Source organism: Taudactylus pleione, unplaced genomic scaffold, assembly GCF_031769625.1.
Source record: "Taudactylus pleione unplaced genomic scaffold, aTauple2 ptg001724l, whole genome shotgun sequence".
In the NCBI taxonomy this organism is placed as follows: domain Eukaryota; kingdom Metazoa; phylum Chordata; class Amphibia; order Anura; family Myobatrachidae; genus Taudactylus; species Taudactylus pleione.
In genome coordinates, this window is record NW_028286121.1 from 207350 (window position 1) to 229271 (window position 21922).

Sequence of the window (21922 nt, forward strand, 5' to 3'; positions counted from 1 at the left end):
TGTCACCCTGCAGGGGGAGGGACAGGCTCATAGCTCCCATCTGTCTGTGTCACCCTGCAGGGGGAGGGACAGGCTCATAGCTCCCTTCTGTCTGTGTCACCCTGCAGGGGGAGGGACAGGCTCATAGCTCCCTTCTGTCTGTGTCACCCTGCAGGGGGAGGGACAGGCTCATAGCTCCCTTCTGTCTGTGTCACCCTGCAGGGGGAGGGACAGGCTCATAGCTCCCTTCTGTCTGTGTCACCCTGCAGGGGGAGGGACAGGCTCATAGCCCTCTTCTGTCTGTGTCACCCTGCAGGGGGAGGGACAGGCTCATAGCCCTCTTCTGTCTGTGTCACCCTGCAGGGGGAGGGACAGGCTCATAGCTCCCTTCTGTCTGTGTCACCCTGCAGGGGGAAGGACAGGCTCATAGCTCCCTTCTGTCTGTGTCACCCTGCAGGGGGAGGGACAGACTCATAGCTCCCTTCTGTCTGTGTCACCCTGCAGGGGGAGGGACAGGCTCATAGCTCCCTTCTGTCTGTGTCACTGTGTCACCCTGCAGAGGGAGGGACAGGCTCATAGCTCCCTTCTGTTTATATCACTGGTACACCCCGCAGGGTGAGTGACAGGCTCATAGCCCCGTGTGTGACTCTGTATGACCCTGGTACCTTTCTATACTTGTTGTCACGTTGGTGGATAGATAACATTACCTTATCCCAGTAGAGTCGAAGTTGACTCAACCATTCAAAAGAAGTGACATCGATGCAGCCGCTCTTGAGCATCTTATCGATGACGTCTCTGGCGTGGACCTCCACCGTGACCAAGGCCACCAGTTTGAGCCGCAGAATCTTGGTCAGGTTTCCCCGGATGGCGTCAGAGTACTTGTTCAGCATAGAGACCTGAGGATACATATTCTGCTGCGTCAGCCGATGCTCGGGTACCGTTGCTTTTTTGCTGACCCTCCCCTTACCTCCCCCAAACTCACCCCGACTGTCAATCCTCAATGTGAGCGACATCGGTAATGACAAGTGAGGTGTGTGACTTAGATGCATTTGCAGTTTACCAATAATTGCTTAACTTTGTAAATTTCGGCATAGCGTTCATCTCTGACCCAGGCTCATCGTCTAGAAATGGGAAGCTCTCTATAGTGATGGCCATCGGGGGTTGTCCCTTGCCACAGAACCTTATTGATGGTTTAGGCATCTATGGCTGTGCCTGCATGACCTCACCATTGGAGTGATGGCGCTGATCTTTTCTGAACATTGGGTGCCACCATCGATGGTTTGGCATTGGTGCCACACCATTGATGGCGAAAAATCACTTGCCATCGGCCATAGACCATCGTTGGCCACTCAGAGCTCTCCATCTTTTCATGTTGGGAGTATAGTCTGATTTATGACCTAATTAATAATGGATGATTTTTAGTGGCCGTTACTGGGAGGTAACTGGGAGGGGGGCTAGTCAGACATGTGGGGTGTCACAGCCAGCAACTGCGTCCAAACATTGCCGCGTTGGCGGCCATGTTCCCATGGACATTCTGAGCAACCATAGGGCTGGTGTGACCGATGTGCGCTCGATGGTGCGTTCTTTTTTACGCACGACAGCGGCTTTGAGACGCAGCTAGTCGGTATCCCAGTAAGAAGCCCATCGGCTGCGGTATTTGCATAACTACGCAGTCGCGCTGCGCAAAAAAAGATGCATTGGCGGCTGCCACAGCCTCCGCCTCGGAACCAGGCCCTCAGTCGCCCTGACTGCGCCATTCTCTGCCAGCTTTGCGGCTTATTGAGCACATTGGACATTTGGCTGGTCACCTGCTTCTTCTTCATGGTCTTGAGAAACTTCTTGTCTGCGCGTTCCTTGGCTGTCACCAGAGACTTGGTCACGTCCGTCGTCCACTGTATCTGGCTGGAAGTGATCAGCATCTGTGTGGGGGGGAGAGAGGGAGAGACGAGGGGGGACTCATTAGCCACACGCACAGAATGGCTTCCGCCTAGATGTCCGCCCCGCGCATCTACAGTAACAGCGCTCAGCTAGTCTCCTCTTTCCGGGGATGCCGCCACAGCCTAGGAGAGCGTGTAGATGGGCGGAGAGGTGGAGAAATCGCCAGCGTTCCAGCCTCTTATCAGCGCCAATTCCGCTGAATAAACTTTTCAGCCTTTCTACGAAAAACAATGTCCATTTGCAGGACCGGAAGACGGGCTACTTGAGCCTGGGGATAAAAGTGATCAAGGGCCTATTGCGAGAAGCATCGGAGGTGTGGCCATTGATGTGTGGGTGTGGCCAGTGCCATGTGGGCGTGTACCGCCTTACACTATCAGCCCCAATCTCTCTCTCTAGATGAGTCAAATCATTTATGGGGAAAACAGAAATACAATCTTAATACCTATGACCGGAATCGGTAAGATTTACCGCTGGACGCAAGTCCGGCGGTTAGAATCCTGACAGCGGCTGCCCGACATGGGTGAAAATCCTGATCGTCCCTAAGGTATGTATAGACTAACCTAATTACCTCCCCTAACCCTCCTTAGGGGTGCCTAACCCTAACCTTCCCCCCCAGTGCCTAACCCTAATCCCCCCTCTAAGTGCCTAAACCTAACCCTCCCTCCCCCAGCCTAACCCTATCCTCCCGGGGGGGGGTGCCTAACCCTAAGTCCCCCCCGGGAGCCCTAAACCTAATGCGGCTGTCCACGCCTGGCACCAAGCATCCCTTCGATCGTCTACATTTAGACGCCTGTCATTTAACCCTCGCCGGGGTAAAGCAGTCGGGAAGCCGGCTGTCGGGATTAGGTCCGCCAACTTCCCGACTGCATACCCTAAGATCTAAGGCTGACCGTGTGGCCAGCTGCTCATCATCGTTCTGCCATGGAGTTGGGCCTATATTTATGTGGAGGCCATTGTTAATGTGGCCCTGACCATTTGATCCTCATTCATGGCTTGGATTAATCATGTGAGCGAGGGGACACTCGGACGATTTATTACAAATGCACTTTCGCGTGTGTGAAGCGTAATTTTTTTTTTGCATCAAGCAAATCGCAGCCTAAAAAACCGTTGTAATACGAATAAAACCAAGGAGAGGATTCAGACCCAGACGCTAAGCTGCGCTCTCTCGCTGCCAAAAGGGGCCGGGTATGCAGATTCCAGGATCGCACTGTCCGGTGTAAGGACGCCCTCTATGTCTTAGAGAGCGACGACAGAGCGAGCGCACTCCGGTATAAAGACGCCCGCTTTTCTTAATACACGTCATCTCCAGGAAGTGTAGGATTAATCAGAACCATCGAGAGCCATCGGAGCTGCACGCAGCGCTTGAGGTAGACCCTACCCCTCCGCAAGCGCTGCAATCACTGCAGGCTGAATTACAACCAAGTGACGTGTACAATGACGCCTCCATGCTAATTATGCACGCCCATAAAACACCGTTATGACGCCCAGACACGCCTGCGTTCACAGCACCACTCCCCCGTTCACAAGCACCTTCCCCCGTTACCACCCACAAACGGCGCTATCTGTCACTCAAAGTAGCGTCCAGTTTGCGTACTACGAGCGCACGATTCCCGTACGCAGTTACCGGTTCGCGCACACGTAATTTTGACGCATGCGCAGACGGACGACGATCGCCCATAGCGTGCGTCCGCGGCTTAGCGTCCGGGTCTGAATCAGGCCCCAAGTCTTTTTTTTGCAGAGTGGAAACGGAGATGAATCCTACGACGGCTTTATATCTCACCTTACAGGCCGTAACGCGCGGCACCGCCAGGCAGGAGGTTTTGCTGCACCTAGGCCACTATTACCTTCAGGAGGTAAGCTGGGTGACAGAGAAAGTCCACCTTTTATTTGCTACCAGTTTTTGGTCTACGCACCTGTCCTGCCCACTCCTTCACCCACTTGTCCCGTTTGGTTGTCATTTTCTTCAGCGCCAGTCGGCAGTTCCTCAGAAGGTCCTTCAGGGTCCACCGCATGGTCCGCTCGATGTCACACAGCCAGGCCTGCCATGCAAGTAGGAGAGATATATAAATGGTGGGTGCTGCAGGAAGGGGCGGCTCCTAACATCAAGGTTTTATTTCATGTGAGGGTTATTTCACGGCTTTAATCAGCATCGGAATAAAACTGGTCTTACCTCCACGGGACCCTCTAATAGCACGGGGTGTGTGAATTCTACGTACTCCCCCTCTGCGGAGAACATCCCAGCAGCTTCGGACTTAATGCTTGCGCCAACCTGCATCATTGGAGATCATGAGAAGACACAGACGGTATATTCGACGTCACGCAGTCTAATGTAACTGGGTGGTAAGGTTAGGCATATTGCATTTTTCCATTCTAGCTACAGTCTCCTGAAATGCCTCCTCTTGATGACATAGTAACTATTTAGCAACATATAATTATCTAATGCCTCAATATTCTACAGCACTTTACAACTGAAAGATGTAAGAAGACCCTGCTCATAAGCTTACGATCTATAGGGAGTACAGGAGTTCGCAACATGAGGTTACATGACACATAGGCGCTGATTCAGACCCGCTCGCTGCCGGAGGAAGCTCGCAGGTCTGAAGGGCGTTTTGTTTTGTTTTTTGGTTCGGCCTTCTGGCCGCTCGTTAGGCTGTGGGTGACCACCCACAGCTTTAGCGAGCGGCCAGGTAATGGTTGCAATGGTCGCGACCATCGGGGCTTGCGACGAGACCCTTCTGGTAGGGTTTCGTCTGCAGTGAGCCAGTGAGCTTCCGGCTCTAATAGAGCCGGAAGCTCACCACTGACATCACTTGTGATGTCAGTGGGGCCACCCCCAAACGGCAGGTGTTTCTTCGGGAACGCCTTCGTTTGGCCAGCCACGCCCCCCCCCCCCCCGACCTGCCTACCCAACGGGGCGAGCTGTCGAGCAACATCGACAGCCGCCCCTTTTGGATGCGAGCGCCGGAGCGAGTGATTTCTCGCTCGCTCGTGCGCACTGCCCGGCCATCGACCTGCTTGCGAGCGGGTCTGAATCAGGCCCATATTGCATATTGGTCCCATCAGAATGCAAATAGAAAAAAAAGAGGTTAGTGGGGCTATGTCTACCCAACCCATGGAGATCAAAGGACCCGACCGTTACCTATAATGATCCATCAGTATTCAGTACGGCCCCTCTGACTGCTGGGATAGAGGGGAGAGGTGATTTTTCAACTGGGAATCCTTAAAGACCTATACCTGTGTATTGTAGGCACTATCTGATTGGACAGGAGACATGGCTAAACTGATCAGATGCCCCATGCAGACTACAACTTACCCAACCAGATCGTTAGATAAAGGAGGGAGGTGTTAATAACTAAAGACATTAGGCCAAAAACGGTCAACCTCTAGTATCTGCCGCTTATTTTGATTACCTTCTGGATCTTAAGTGACGTGATGTTGTCAAAGCACTTTTTGAGATGGGGCTTGACGGCTTCAGGGTTACGGGACTGTCCGAGGATCTCCAGCAGGTCGTCATTGGACAAGAAGTAGAATCGCGGGAAGATCTGTCGCTTGGTCTCCAGGTACAGGTCCAGGGACTTCTGAATTCCTTCCAGAACTTCATTCATCTTTCCCAACTTCTCCAGGAGGCCTGACCAAAGGAGAGAAACCAGCTGCGGTTAGGCGAAACCCAGGTCTACCTTCAGGAAAGTCCTCCAGGAGTCCTCAACTTTTTGCCACCCTGCATACCGGGGTGGTGGGTTCCACGCAGGGCATTGCTATCCTTATTCAATCGTTCCATGATGGTCTTCCAGCTGGCATTGATGGCATCAAACTCAGCTGACTCCTGGGGCAGCTGCTTCCTGATGTCCTCACCCGTGAAGATATTCTGTATAGTAGGGGAGACCGAGATAATGTGAAAACGTCAAATGGTGATGGTCCAAAATATATTGACGAGCAGTACCCAGCTCAGCTAGATGGAATATGTGTTCAGACAGGTGGTAGAGAACACAGGATGGGTAAAACCCTCTGAGATCTCTAAAAGTAACGGCAAAAAGTGTGTTATGAAGACTGCAGAAAAGGGGAATTTTTGGTTACTTACCGTTGAATCCTTCTCTCTGAATCAGGCTGGGGGACACTGGAGGAGCTTAGGCTTTAAAGCTATAGGTTTGGTTTAAGTGTCAGCTCCTGCAGTACCAACCTACAACCCATGGTCCGATGTCCCCCAGCCTTGATGAAGGAGAAATTAAAAAAATTGTAATGAAATATGAGACTGAAACATGTGTGGTATAAAAACGGCGACAGTCCTAAGTGCAATTTGCTCCTCAATAGTTACGACAGCAAAAAGGTGCATGAGATGATAAATCGCACATGTAAATATAAAGCACATAGAAAGTGAGACTACCCAGGATCCATTGTGTGCTTTCATCTTTCTTAAAAAGAAAAAAAAACAACAACACTACAGACAATGTGGAAAATATTTGATGCTGTTATACTGCAGAATGCCACAGGAGGGCGCTGTGTACTGAAAACAGAATATCAGGCTGTTACAAAAGCCAAACTGTACAATCTAAGCTTCGCACCCTTGCAGCGTAATGCTTTGTGGGTGTCATTTTGGCCCCGCCCACTCATATACATATACACACACATTATGGCCTTCATTCAAAGGCGGCCTCGATGTTTGTCAAGTGCGCATGCGCACGAGAGAGCCGGCTCCTTCGTGCGCATGCGTGAGACCCGCTACGACCGACAGCGCCGGTCGTAGCGGGTCTCTTCCCAAAGGGGGCGAGCTGTCGATGTTGATTGACAGCTCGCCCCGTTTGGAAGGCGGGCCGAGGGGGGGGTGGCAGCCCAAACGGAGGTGTTCTCGTGGGAACGCCTACCTTTGGGGGAGGCCCCACTGACATCACTAGTGATGTCAGTGGAGAGCTTCCGGCTCTGACCAGAAGCTCTCCGGGGCTTACGACAAGTGAGACCCTACCCTAGGGTCTCGTCGTAAGCCCCGATGGTCGCGATGGTCTCTGACCATCGCGACCATCACCCTAGCGGTCGTTAGAGCTGTGGGTGTAAACCCACAGCCTAACGACCGAAACAGAGGCGGGCGGTCAGGATGCAAGCGGCCGCCCAGTTTCTGAGCGACCGCTTGCATCCTCCGACCGCCTCTGAATGAGACCCTATATGTGGACCCCCCCTCCCCGACCTTCACCTTGCACATCCTGCTATGGATCAGATGAGCAGAAAAGCTGGTTCTGCTAATTACTCTTTCAGTGAGTAGCAAGTCGCTGTCTTGAGCTTAAATATCTAATTAAAACGGCTAGTTTAAAACATCGTGGAAATCTTCCAACAACTGCTTTTGGGGCAGAGATTTAAGGGGAAATTACGTGAAATGAGTCTGATTCGGCCCAAGGTTCCCAAAGGGGAACAGGGTGTATCTTCACGTTTCATCTGTATGAGAAGAAGACCCACCTCCAAATATAGCCACTGCCTCTGTACGGTGAGAATCATCTCAATGACCTCCAGGATGTGAGACAGACAACGCTCCCAACGGTCCACGTCTTTTTCGAAAGCTTTCACGAATGGGGAGGCCTTCATGGTGGCTAGGCTGACCTGGTTGTCTTCTAAAGCCTGGAATACCTCATCGGTCCCCCTGGTGGGAAAAAAAAAGCATTGGTCACACAGGTTTGGCCCGCCGGTAATGCTGAGCTTAACTCTGGATCAAAGACATGACAGTGATGATGATATATTTGTTCTAGGTCGTCTGCGGCAAATTCCTCACTGGTGGAATGCTGTGACCGTATCTTAATGAGGACGCAGAGAGAAGAACGGCCATGGACGACTCACCTCAGACGATAGTGGCCTTTATCTTTGTAGGACACAATGTCCAGCAGCACCTCCTCCCAGGTCTGTGAGATACTCTCCAGAGACTATATAGTAGAAGAAGAGAAGAGGCTTCAGCCTTCGATGGTACACGGGATTGCTGGAACCAAACTACATGGCTCTCACACTTTGGTAACTAAGTTTAGACTTTGGCTACTTTACAAAATGGCAGAAGACCGCATCGGTGCAATGTTGGCATTACTTGCTCAATGAACAGCTCCTTTGTGGCCGCTGTGGAGATCTCGTTGATCTTCTCCACGTGCTGGTCTAGCCCTAGCTGCACTATTTTCTCCAAGGTGAAGTCATCAGCTCTCTGGTCAAAGGTGCTCTGGACCTCCTGCTTCACTTGTGTCCAGTGCCTGTGGAAAGGGGAATGTAGTCATATGGGGTCATCTGTTAATAGAATAGTTTGTGTTTTCTTGTTTTTCCTTTATTATTTTATTATGCCTACAGAGCACCCAAGCCGTTCCACCTAAATATATGACCACGTCCAGCCATTACCTGTCCCGCAGTGCCGGGTTACGTAGGTCTGCGATAAGAGGGATGGTTCTCTTGAACTGGTCAATACGGAGCCTCGATGCCTCCACCACCTCCCACTTCTTATCCTGTTAAAGGAAAGTAAATTAGTAAAAGGGCCGGTGTTATTAAGTGGTGCCCCTGGATGAAACTAAGGGCCTGGCAGAGGTGGACGCAGCGCCTACGTGCGCAGTTAAGCGATTATCTGCAACTGCGTATGCGCGAAAAGCTCTAGAGACCCCTACGGCACATGCGTACCAATATGTGTACACAGAGACTGCTGCTTCGTACGTGATCGCTCCTATATGACCTGCGCCAGAAAGCCATGGGTGTTGCTGGTAGGCTGCTTGAAGTGATCGCAAATAAAGGCCATCTCATGTACGCGTTATGGAAGTGCCACGTGAATGTGGCTGTGTTCTCAAACGCAGAACTGCGGCTACAGAGGCCATGATTAGAGAACGTTCAGAAGGAGAGACTGCGCCAGCAATAGGACGTCATAAGTGTCGATGGTGGTAGCAATGGTGCTCCGATGATGGAGTGTTTGATTTCACCGGCGGATTTCCACTGTCCATGTACATTGAAAGTGGGCGTTTCAGGGCTTGCAATGTAAGGAGCTTGCACTTACAGAACGGGAGGGCAGAGACTATCATTTGCATATTATCGCAGCTGCGAATCCAAAAAGAAATCGCAGCCGCGCATACATTAGTGCCCACCTCTAAATCAGTCCTTAAGCTACTAAGGTGGGTTCTAATAACCTGAAACTACAGAGGTCTGAAACAGGTGTCGCAGTTGCAAAGTTATTGCCCTCAATCCCTTGTACAATGTCTGCATAGAAAGTCATATTATGGCCTGTGTCGTCCCATCCACACCATAGTACTTAGTAACACAGAGTACACCCCACCTTCAGCTCTCGGCTCAGCTTGGTCAGCCTCTTGTAAAGACCCTGTGCTGTGGTTTCCATCAGCTCTGTCTGGAGAGTAAGGAAGCGGCCAGACTTCCAGTCTTGCCAGTTCTGTTCCCACTCTTTAGTGGCTTCCCACACCAGCTGTAGAGAGTCCAGGTCCTGTCGAGAGGGAGGAGAGAGTAATATGGTGGTAGAAGATCTAGCTATAGAGAAAGTATAGCTGCGTAACTCTTTCATCCTGTGACTTCTTCATCTTCTATCATGTCCCTCCTCACTCACCTTCTCCAGGGCCTGGATGTCTTTGGAGATCGGCTGTTCTATCTTGAACATGCTCAGCCCAGAGCGAATGGTATTCTCCTCCTCCTTCAAGACGTTCATCATCTGACGGTTTGCAGCTATCAGCTCCAGAGCTGGGTCAGATCCCACCGAGCTGGTGAAGGGACCTGCAGGAACATCAGGTGGTTCAGGGATCACAGGTCCTACTACCAAGTGAGAAAGACATGGCACAGTTGAGGCCTCACCTTTACCAGCGAAATCCTCCAGCAGGGACCGTGCTTTCTTTTTGAAATCCTCGGCAGTGTGGATAAGGCCACTCTTGAACTTCTCTTTAGACTTCTTCAGCATGGACTCGCTGTCTATGAGACTCTGCTGGAAGGATAGCCACGCTTTGTTCATGGAGTCCAACGTCTGCAGCACCTGCGAGGATCAGAGTATGTTGGGAAACATCTTATTTCAATAGGCTTAAGGCCTGCACCTCTAGTTTCCAGCTGCTCAGGGACATCTGAACATGAGAGACAGCATACACTGGAAACAAAAGTTATTCTTCATTAGTCCAAGATCTAAGATCACATGACTGCGCTCTACAATGACTCACCGACTCCTCCACAACAACCTCGTATTTCTTCAGGATTTCAAACTGGTCATGGATGGGCATTATCTGACCCTCCACCTTAGAGAGCTCACTCTGGAGTGTGTCATACAGGGTCAGGCTCTGGGCCAGCTCCTCCAAAGTCTGGGGAAGCTTCATCACTCTGGCGGAGAGAATGAGAAAGATATGTGGATAAAGGAGTTTGGAAAGTAACTGGGTGGTAGGGCAGAAAGAAGATAGAGACAAGCAAAGTGTGGATCTAGAAGAAGGCTAGACCATAGCAGATGGTCAATTCAGGAATACATCGTATTTCCAATAACATCTTTCTTCTCCTCTCCTCCTCCTCTTCCCAGACAAGCTCACCTTTCTGCATTGTCCCTCAGGTAGGCGTGTAGTTCCATCAGCTTCTCGGTCGCCATGTGCCTCAGCAGGCCAGTGAACTTGTTCTGCCACTCATTGCAGTGTTGGACCAGAGCAAACTTAAGGTGACTGCAGTCCAACATCACAAACTGGATGTTCTGCACCGTCTCCTGCTTCTGAACATTGTTAGCCAGCTCGGTGTACCTACGAGATCAACCGATTGTCAAGGAGCAGCGGATAAGGTTCCTCTAAGGCACCGGTTCCCAGACTGGGTGCCTTGAGGACCCTGGGGTTCGGGGCACCTGCAGGGATGCCACGGGTCGGTGGTCCAGAACCAGAATTAAATTATGTATGGTCAATGTGCAAAACCAGAGCTGGTGGCTGCCAATCATAAACTATGTGGACAAACAGAAATGTAACCCTGTGCCGTGAAGAGATCACGATTCTCTAGGGCACCGTGTTTCAAGAAAGTTTGGCAACCACCACTCTAAGGGGAGGAATGATGCTGAATGGGGGGAGACGATTAGCAACTCATTCGCTGGCTTGAATGAACAAACCTGGAGCTTAGTGGAGCTCAATAGATGAACTTATGGCAGAACAGAAAAGTAGGTATTCTCACCGAGCAATGTCGGCATCAAATGCAGACACGATGGGGTTGAGGCGCTGATAGCGTCGTATCAAAGTGTCTTTCTGGGGTTCCCAGATCATCCGGAACGAGTCCCAAGTCTTCAAGTAGGCCTGGAGGAGAGAAGCGTTGGTGGCCATACCACCGCTGATCTGAGCCTGTATCTTCTTGATCTCCTCATCACGCTCTGGAAGGTACGGACAGACTGGTCTCCTCAAAATCAGATAGTATGGTCCTCTTCTCATCCCTGCCTATGTGACCTGGCCTCCCCCATCCCAAATCACTATTATATTTCAATTCTTATGTATTGGTATCTGCTCACAAACTATGGATGAAGCTACTGCCAGTTAACACTCGATATAAATATCTGAAGATACCAGGTTGGTATCTCTCACCCAGAATGAGGTGTATGGGATCCCTCTGAGATTTCTTCTTGGTCAGTATGTCGGGAAGTCTTCTGAAACTGGACACGGTGACGAGGATTTCCGAGCACACGCTATTTACGATGTTTGCCAGTTGTAAGAGTGTGGGAGAGAATTCCACCTACGAAAGGGAGTAATATAATGGAAATGTCCTCCGACTGGAAAGGAATATATTATCATCCCTTTACCTACTAAGTGTCGGACGATCACCTATAGAAGTTAACCGAAAAAGTAAAAGCAGCAAAGTCTGGTCTCCCCAATGAGACATTGGGGTATACTCGTATTACTAAAGATCGTTTTTTCAAAGTCGCTGACTCCTGGTGGCTTTGAGAGCTGGATTTAAAAGCGCAATAGTAATAAATGCAAAATCAGCCTTGCTCTGTGTGTATTACTATCACCCTTTTAAATCCAACCCTCAAAGCTGCTGGGAATCGGTGGCTTTGAACTAAAACACTCTTTAGCAAATAAACCCCATTAAGGGCCTGATTCAGGGGTGGGCACAGTGTCAGTGTCACGCGCAGTGGAGTATTTTCTGGCAACTGGGCAGTCGTCAAACCTGCACTGTGCGAGCAGCGATGGGTTCGAGACAGTGGTCGCACCGAGGATTTTTTTCGCAAAGTGAGTGAAAGGTAGTCAGTGTTTGCTAGAGGTAATGGGGGTTGTCTACAAAAACGCAGGCATGTTGGGAGTGTTTTCTGGGTGTGCCCTAGTGAGCCTCTGCAAATTCGTATGCGGCTGCAGCGGCTCTGCCATCTTTGGGGTGACAAACATTTTGAGACGGCATAGGGTCCTCAGATGCTTGATGTGTGACCGATGTTCCCAATGTTTCGTCTTGTGTACGCATGCGGCCGACGTGGGATGCTGGAGGCGGGCGTCTGAGCACAAGACATCAGCTAGAATCATTAGCATGTTTTCGTAGAACCGCTGCGTACGGAATCGCAGCCGTGACATGATTTGCGTCCACCACTGAATCATATAAATCCACAAGAAAAAAAACTATAATTAGTAAGTAAATGTGTATATTTTAAACATGATTCAACAGAATTGAGTAGAGCCACAATGTTTTATTCCCAACGTTAGCAAACATAGGATTGGAAGCCTGCAAACACAACGCCTTGTCTTCTTGTCCCGTACCTCAGCCGTGGACCCGGGGAAGTCTTGTAGGACCACCATGACCCGGAATATGGGGCTCTGGGCGGTTTTGCTATCCCCATTGATGGCCTTTGACAACTCCTGAAGTGACCACTTAATGTTGAGTCTGAAGGCCTCTTCGATCAGAAGGTCCATCTTCTCCGTGTAGTTCATCCAGTGATGCTGGACCTGCAGGTGGAAAGATCCACGATGCCATACATTCATTCATATAACCTTAACAAAGGGAAGCTTACGTGATACTACCATCTATTGCTGGGCAGGACAGGTGCCAAGAATAAAATGGCATATGCATCAATTTAATCATCAGTGCCAGATATAACTAAAGTAATATACATTGCTGTATCATAATTCCAGATTCATAAAGATATAATGTTTTATGAATAATATACGGTCATGTGGCAGACTCCCATAATGCACTCTGACAGTTCACCTGACTTATAGCATGGCCGATGGAGGACTGACTGAAGGAAGAGTTAGTATAGTGACCTATGTCTTAGCCCATTCTATAGATACGAGTGGCAGCTATTAGGCAATATCTGAGAGTACCTCAGGTCCGTCTGTCCTGAATACTTCATAGGTGGTCCTCATGAGGCTGCAAATCTCATCATGGAGGGTCAGCTGACGGCCCTGAACAATCCTCCGATGTTCCTCCTGCACCTCCTGGAACTCCAGATCTCGGAAGACTCGTTTCCCGTCAATGTGAAGCAGCAATGTCTCGCTTATCATCTTGGCGCAGTGGGAGATATTCAAGTTGGAAGCTTTGTAGTTATCCACAATTTGTTGGATCTGCATAATGTGAGAATATAGTTACTTTTCTGACTATTTTTTTTAGAAAGGAGTCCAGACTCTTCTCCCTGACTGCTCTCTTACTTATACCTGGCTGCTCATTTATACCGGGTGGGCTCACTTATACCTTACTGCTCTCTTATACCGGGTGGGCTTACTTCTACCTTGTCGAAGTTAAATAATTGGTTATGATCGTTTGTAATTATTATCTGACGATCTAGTCGTCTGTGGGCTGGTAAAGAGTAGATCGGACGCTACTCTGCATCGGCGAAATCCGATTCGCACAAATGCATATATGTATATTTATATATATGCAAGGTTTAGTCAGTGATGAGAAACAGGTTCTGGGAACATGTCTGTGACTAGTAATTAAAATACACAAAGATACTGTGAGGTGTTTAGGAATATTTAAATTGCAAAGTTAGAAACAATTGTCAGAAGTTTGACTATCGTTAGCAATTGTATGCCTTGTGTTCAATGCTAATGCTTGCTATGTCACCTGTGAGCAGAACAACTTCATTGTATATGACTCCTTGGAATTAGATTCAGACAGCTATAATATCAAAAATGCCAGTTAATGGAGATATATATATATATATATATATATATATATATATATATATATATATTAATCTATGACACATACAATGATGCACATTTGCACACATATATATATACCTGCATACACATAGACCTTTACATGCATACTCACATACGTATACATAGTTGCTATTTCAATATACAGACGCTCAACGCATACAGATGAATTCCTGTAAATATCTCACATTCACTTATGCAAGCACATATATAAAAGGTTCCCTAGCTTTGAGCGTAATATTAGAGGTATTGGGGTAGATGTATGAAGCCCAGAAACGGTATCGGCGCACGTTATGTGCGCTGATACCACTTCTCCCCGATGTATGATCGGGGTCTGGGCGGTAAATGACAGGGGTGCCATGCGCCCCTGTCATTATCGGCGCTGCTATCTACAAGATAGCAGCGCTGATAGCCTGGGCTATGTACGAACGGCCAGATCGTCTGACCGTTCGGCCGGCTGTAGCTGTTGTTATCGACAGCTACAGCCTGGCGCTAGCCTATCCCCACAGCAGGGACAGCGCTGTCCCTGCTGTGGCGGCTACCGGCTCCAGGGCTCCACACGGGGATTTCGCGATACTTGCGAGATCCCGCGCATGCTCAGTGGAGCCGGCGGGTAGCGGCGGAGGGGGGAGTTAACGCTCCCCCTCTCCGGCCGATGAGATGTTTATACATCTCATCGGTAGTGCTTCCTGCTTCGCCTCGGTAAAGAGGAGAAGCGGGAAGCGTTATAGCGGCACGTTAAGTGCCGCTATAATGCATCTACCCCAATGTTAGCTAATCATTATGGTGTAAAATGTACATATATGATATGTAAGGTATAGAACTTAGTAGACATGCCATGTTTGGCATCATACTGACACCCTGTTTTATTCCAGATATCCGAATCTATCGGCGAAGGAGTCGCATCTTGCGTTCGGTGATTATGGATTATGGGGAATTACTGGTTAGAATGTGTACTCTGTATGTAGTGTCTTAGCCAGTTTTAACTCGTTTGGAGGGATGGACCATATTCCTGTTGTCACCATATGAGCTGTCCTATGACCTGCATCGTACCAGAATGACAAGAATCAAGAACCAATGAAATCACGTATGCTTGTCTCTATTGTTGGTGTAACACTCTGGAGGGTATATAGGCTTGTGCTTTTGGGGCTAGATCTCAGTCATACCCATTTGATGACCGCAGACATCAGGATTGATGACTGGCACCTGGCTTCGGGGTGCATGCGTATGTATTGGCTGTACCTTTTGTATTTAATTGTCTTTGCGCTAATTGTGATAGATCAAAGCGTGTAACTTACTTTTTATTGCAATAAGAACTATTTGTGCTTTGGAACCACAATCGAAGTCTGGAAAGCTATTATTTCATGTTTAGCGATATTGGGGTATTCATAACCTGGCTGCTCATTTATACAGGGTGGGCTCCCTTATACCTTACTGCTCTCTTATACCGGGTGGGCTTACTTATACCTGGCTGCTCTATTATACTGGGTGGGCTTCCTTATACCTGGCTGCTCTCTTATACTGGGTGGGCTCCCTTATACCTAGCTGCTCTATTATACCGGGTGGGCTTACTTATACCTGGCTGCTCTATTATACTGGGTGGGCTTACTTATACCTGGCTGCTCTATTATACCCGGTGGGCTCTCTTATACCTTACTGCTCTCTTATACCGGGTGGGCTTACTTATACCTGGCTGCTCTATTATACTGGGTGGGCTTCCTTATACCTGTCTGCTCTCTTATATAGGGTGGGCTCCCTTATACCTAGCTGCTCTATTATACCAGGTGGGCTTACTTATACCTGGCTGCTCTCTTATACCGGGTGGGCTCCCTTATACCTAGCTGCTCTATTATACTGGGTGGGCTTCCTTATACCTGGCTGCTCTCTTATACCGGGTGGGCTCCCTTATACCTAGCTGCTCTATTATACCGGGTGGGCTTACTTATACCTGGCTGCTCTATTATACTGGGTGGGCTTACTTATACCTGTCTGCTCTCTTATACCGGGTGGGCTCCCTTATACCTAGCTGCTCTATTATTCCGGGTGGGCTTACTTATACCTGGCTGCTCTATTATACTGGGTGGGCTTACTTATACCTGGCTGCTCTATTATACCCGGTGGGCTCTCTTATACCTTACTGCTCTCTTATACCGGGTGGGCTTACTTATACCTGGCTGCTCTATTATACTGGGTGGGCTTCCTTATACCTGTCTGCTCTCTTATATAGGGTGGGCTCCCTTATACCTAGCTGCTCTATTATACCAGGTGGGCTTACTTATACCTGGCTGCTCTCTTATACCGGGTGGGCTCCCTTATACCTAGCTGCTCTATTATACTGGGTGGGCTTCCTTATACCTGGCTGCTCTCTTATACCGGGTGGGCTCCCTTATACCTAGCTGCTCTATTATACCGGGTGGGCTTACTTATACCTGGCTGCTCTATTATACTGGGTGGGCTTACTTATACCTGTCTGCTCTCTTATACCGGGTGGGCTCCCTTATACCTAGCTGCTCTATTATTCCGGGTGGGCTTACTTATACCTGGCTGCTCTATTATACTGTGTGGGCTTACTTATACCTGTCTGCTCTCTTATACCGGGTGGGCTTACTTATACCTGGCTGCTCTATTATACTGGGTGGGCTCCCTTATACCTTACTACTCTATTATACCAGGTGGGCTTACTTATACCTGGCTGCTCTATTATACTGGGTGGGCTCCCTTATACCTAGCTGCTCTATTATACCTGGTGGATTTCCCTTATACCTTACTGCTCTATTATACCGGGTGGGCTTCCTTATACCTGTCTGCTCTCTTATACCAGGTGAGCTTCCCTATACCTGTCTGCTATACTGGTCCTTCTCCCTGGCTGCTCTCTTATACCAGGTGGGCTTTCTTATACAGGGTGGGCTTTCTTATACCTGGCTGCTCTCTTATACCGGGTGGGCTTCCTTATACCCAGCTGCTCTATTTATTCCGGGTTGGCTTACTTATACCTTACTGCTCTATTATACCGGGTGGGCTTCCCTATACCTGTCTGCTATACTGGGCCTTCTCCCTGGCTGCTCTCTTATACCAGGTGGGCTTTCTTATACCTGGCTGCTCTCTTATACTGGGTGGGCTCCCTTATACCTTACTACTCTCTTATACCGGGTGGGCTCCCCTCTTCCTGGCTGCTCGCTTATACCGGGTGGGCTCCCCCCTTCCTGGCTGCTCTCTTATACTGGGTGGGCTTACTTATACCTGGCTGCTCATTTATACAGGGTGGGCTCCCTTATACCTTACTGCTCTCTTATACCGGGTGGGCTTACTTATACCTGGCTGCTCTATTATACTGGGTGGGCTTCCTTATACCTGTCTGCTCTCTTATACCGGGTGGGCTCCCTTATACCTAGCTGCTCTATTATACCGGGTGGGCTTACTTATACCTGGCTGCTCTATTATACCCGGTGGGCTCTCTTATACCTTACTACTCTATTATACCAGGTGGGCTTACTTATACCTGGCTGCTCTATTATACTGGGTGGGCTTACTTATACCTGGCTGCTCTATTATACCAGGTGGGCTCCCTTATACCTAGCTGCTCTATTATACCGGGTGGGCTTCCTTATACCTGTCTGCTCTCTTATACCAGGTGAGCTTCCCTATACCTGTCTGCTATACTGGTCCTTCTCCCTGGCTGCTCTCTTATACCAGGTGGGCTTTCTTATACAGGGTGGGCTTTCTTATACCTGGCTGCTCTCTTATACCGGGTGGGCTTCCTTATACCCAGCTGCTCTATTTATTCCGGGTTGGCTTACTTATACCTTACTGCTCTATTATACCGGGTAGGCTTACTTATACCTGGCTGCTCTCTTATACCAGGTGAGCTTCCCTATACCTGTCTGCTATACTGGGCCTTCTCCCTGGCTGCTCTCTTATACCAGGTGGGCTTTCTTATACCTGGCTGCTCTCTTATACTGGGTGGGCTCCCTTATACCTTACTACTCTCTTATACCGGGTGGGCTCCCCTCTTCCTGGCTGCTCGCTTATACCGGGTGGGCTCCCCCCTTCCTGGCTGCTCTCTTATACTGGGTGGGCTTACTTATACCTGGCTGCTCATTTATACAGGGTGGGCTCCCTTATACCTTACTGCTCTCTTATACCGGGTGGGCTTACTTATACCTGGCTGCTCTATTATACTGGGTGGGCTTCCTTATACCTGTCTGCTCTCTTATACCGGGTGGGCTCCCTTATACCTAGCTGCTCTATTATACCGGGTGGGCTTACTTATACCTGGCTGCTCTATTATACCCGGTGGGCTCTCTTATACCTTACTACTCTATTATACCAGGTGGGCTTACTTATACCTGGCTGCTCTATTATACTGGGTGGGCTTACTTATACCTGGCTGCTCTATTATACCAGGTGGGCTCCCTTATACCTAGCTGCTCTATTATACCGGGTGGGCTTCCTTATACCTGTCTGCTCTCTTATACCAGGTGAGCTTCCCTATACCTGTCTGCTATACTGGTCCTTCTCCCTGGCTGCTCTCTTATACCAGGTGGGCTTTCTTATACAGGGTGGGCTTTCTTATACCTGGCTGCTCTCTTATACCGGGTGGGCTTCCTTATACCCAGCTGCTCTATTTATTCCGGGTTGGCTTACTTATACCTTACTGCTCTATTATACCGGGTAGGCTTACTTATACCTGGCTGCTCTATTATACTGGGTGGGCTTCCCTATACCTGTCTGCTATACTGGGCCTTCTCCCTGGCTGCTCTCTTATACCAGGTGGGCTTTCTTATACCTGGCTGCTCTCTTATACTGGGTGGGCTCCCTTATACCTTACTACTCTCTTATACCGGGTGGGCTCCCCTCTTCCTGGCTGCTCGCTTATACCGGGTGGGCTCCCCCCTTCCTGGCTGCTCTCTTATACTGGGTGGGCTTACTTATACCTGGCTGCTCATTTATACAGGGTGGGCTCCCTTATACCTTACTGCTCTCTTATACCGGGTGGGCTTACTTATACCTGGCTGCTCTATTATACTGGGTGGGCTTCCTTATACCTGTCTGCTCTCTTATACCGGGTGGGCTCCCTTATACCTAGCTGCTCTATTATACCGGGTGGGCTTACTTATACCTGGCTGCTCTATTATACCCGGTGGGCTCTCTTATACCTTACTACTCTATTATACCAGGTGGGCTTACTTATACCTGGCTGCTCTATTATACTGGGTGGGCTTACTTATACCTGGCTGCTCTATTATACCAGGTGGGCTCCCTTATACCTAGCTGCTCTATTATAACGGGTGGGCTTACTTATACCTAGCTGCTCTATTATACCGGGTGGATTTCCCTTATACCTTACTGCTCTCTTATACCTGGCTGCTCTATTATACCGGGTGGATTTCCCTTATACCTTACTGCTCTATTATACCGGGTGGGCTTCCTTATACCTGTCTGCTCTCTTATACCAGGTGAGCTTCCCTATACCTGTCTGCTATACTGGTCCTTCTCCCTGGCTGCTCTCTTATACCAGGTGGGCTTTCTTATACAGGGTGGGCTTTCTTATACCTGGCTGCTCTCTTATACCGGGTGGGCTTCCTTATACCCAGCTGCTCTATTTATTCCGGGTTGGCTTACTTATACCTTACTGCTCTATTATACCGGGTAGGCTTACTTATACCTGGCTGCTCTCTTATACCAGGTGAGCTTCCCTATACCTGTCTGCTATACTGGGCCTTCTCCCTGGCTGCTCTCTTATACCAGGTGGGCTTTCTTATACCTGGCTGCTCTCTTATACTGGGTGGGCTTACTTATACCTGGCTGCTCTTTTATACAGGGTGGGCTCCCTTATACCTTACTGCTCTCTTACCCCGGATGGGCTCCCCTCTTCCTGGCTGCTCGCTTATACCGGGTGGGCTCCCCCCTTCCTGGCTGCTCGCTTATACCGGGTGGGCTCCCCCCTTCCTGGCTGCTCGCTTATACCGGGTGGGCTCCCCCCTTCCTGGCTGCTCGCTTATACCGGGTGGGCTCCCCTCTTCCTGGCTGCTCGCTTATACCGGGTGGGCTCTCCTCTTCCTGACTGCTCTCTTATACCAGGTGGGCTTCCTTATACCTAGCTGCTCTCTTACACTGGGTGTGCTAACTTTGCCCTGGTAGCTTTCTTCTTCACTGGTCCATAGGGGACACAGGGACTACGTTGGGGTATAGGCTGTCAGGTGGAGCCCGGGCACCAAACAGTTAAATTCTTTAGTAACGTGCAGCCCAGGCTCCTCCCCACCCCAGCCCAGGCTTCTCCCCACCCCCAGCCCAGGCAGGTCAGTCTAAGTTCGGTGCCGCAGGAGCATGAACCTATAACAGCGGGGCTGCTAATGTAGCTTCATATTTTCTTCAGTTTTACTTTAAATTTTTTTGAGCAGGCTGCGCCGGGCATCCTATAGGATGCCTGCGCTGCCGCTCCACCAACCCGACATCTGTGGCCGCGGTGCTGCCGAGTAAGTCGGCAAACCTTGGCCGAGTCCTCACAGCATATGGAGGACCCCAGCCGGATGCCGGGGGCATCGTTAAAGTAGCACGGATCCCTGCTTGCAGGGAGCCGCATCAGCGTGACTGTCACTGCCGGCGTGGAGACCACCAGCATTGCTGACAAAGCGGGAGGCCGGGACGCCCGCACCCCCACTGCTATATTATAGTGACCGCCAGCGGAACTGTAGGCGGCCATTGCCCTGGAAGGCTCAATGTCAAAGGGGGGAGGTAGGCTCTCCCTGTTAGCCCCTCCCCCGGCTCTTGGTGTGATCCCTCAAGGAGGCTTCCTGACACCAGGTTTCTCCTCCTCCTCTTTCACTTGTACAGACGCTGAGCAGCCATTTTACAGAGGTGCTGGCTACAGTTTGTCTTCAGAGAGGTTTGGCCCCCGGTCTCCCCTCAGGTCAGGTTATACAGTCTAGCTCCATCCAGCCGACTGGGATTGGATTGTTGAGCATTATCTGCCTATTATTATTGCATTGAATGTGACTATATGCTTGTTCAGTGCACTGTTCCCTACTGCGCACCCCTGTTAGATAAATAGGTGTGTGGGACATTTTTCTTGGAACATGGTAACATGTCTTCCAAATACAAAACGCCCAAGGGGAAGGAGGCTCCTTTGCTTTAGATGTAGATCTTGTTCTGCTGGTCTTTCCCCACAAGATGCAGTCCAGGATGGTCTCTGTATCTGGTGTTACTCCGGGATAGACAGTGAGACGGCATTTCTCTTGCTTCAAAACAGGAACCGACATGGGTGGCCAACTTGTCGCAGGTAATGTCGCACTTGGTGGATCGCCTTACAGCTCCAGCATCTGTCCTTCCCACTTTGGGGGTCCAAGCAGCCCCAATTATTCAGCTGCCTGCACCGAAACCCCCATGGATGAGCACCTTCTCAAAATCAGTACAGGGCTTAACACAGGTGTCTGCCTCCTTTCAGCAAATGCTGGATAGGGACCGTACTTCTGGACGCAGACCGTCCAGGCATGAGAGCTCTGTCCCCCAGACGGTTGAGGTTTCTGATTATGACCTCTCCTCGAACCAAGAGGAGGATTTTTCCGGTGCTTCTGAGGATGAAGCCTTGTCTGTTCAGGAGAAGCCTCACCCTCAAGTAGATATTGTTGCCTTAGTTAGGGCAGTCAGATCAGTCCTTTCTATTTAGGATGAGGAACTGGCTCCTAGACCAAAGGTGCCAGTTTTCAAACGTCAGAAAAAGGTCTCAGTGGAGTTTCCTAAATTTGAACAGCTTGAGGAAATACTAGCGGAGGACCTCTCCTAACAGGCAGTTTCAGGTTTCCAAGTGCATTGCGTCCTTTTACCAGCTCCCTGCCGAGGAGCGTAGCAAATGGGAGTCTCCTCCTCCTGTGGGCGCGCACATTGCCCGGCTTCTCTCAAGGATCAGACGGACAGGAAGTTAG

At 49.7% G+C, this 21922-nt stretch overlaps 1 protein-coding gene across 2 annotated transcripts in view; it reads right to left on the bottom strand.

Annotated features, from left to right (window-relative positions):
- DNAH2 (dynein axonemal heavy chain 2) overlaps positions 1–21922 on the bottom strand; it is a 189244-nt gene that overhangs the window by 109530 nt on the left and 57792 nt on the right. For both annotated transcript variants that reach the window (XM_088464631.1, XM_088464632.1), the window contains 19 exons: positions 13164–13403; positions 12600–12785; positions 11439–11586; positions 11038–11230; positions 10422–10622; positions 10065–10221; positions 9712–9886; positions 9470–9633; positions 9188–9349; positions 8272–8375; positions 7973–8129; positions 7735–7817; positions 7360–7540; positions 5644–5782; positions 5328–5545; positions 4088–4186; positions 3831–3956; positions 1788–1898; positions 687–875 (listed from right to left, as the gene is read on the bottom strand). In XM_088464631.1, coding sequence (XP_088320757.1) covers positions 687–875; positions 1788–1898; positions 3831–3956; positions 4088–4186; positions 5328–5545; positions 5644–5782; positions 7360–7540; positions 7735–7817; positions 7973–8129; positions 8272–8375; positions 9188–9349; positions 9470–9633; positions 9712–9886; positions 10065–10221; positions 10422–10622; positions 11038–11230; positions 11439–11586; positions 12600–12785; positions 13164–13403 — 3033 coding nt within the window. The remainder of the gene's footprint in view (positions 1–686; positions 876–1787; positions 1899–3830; positions 3957–4087; positions 4187–5327; positions 5546–5643; positions 5783–7359; positions 7541–7734; positions 7818–7972; positions 8130–8271; positions 8376–9187; positions 9350–9469; positions 9634–9711; positions 9887–10064; positions 10222–10421; positions 10623–11037; positions 11231–11438; positions 11587–12599; positions 12786–13163; positions 13404–21922) is intronic.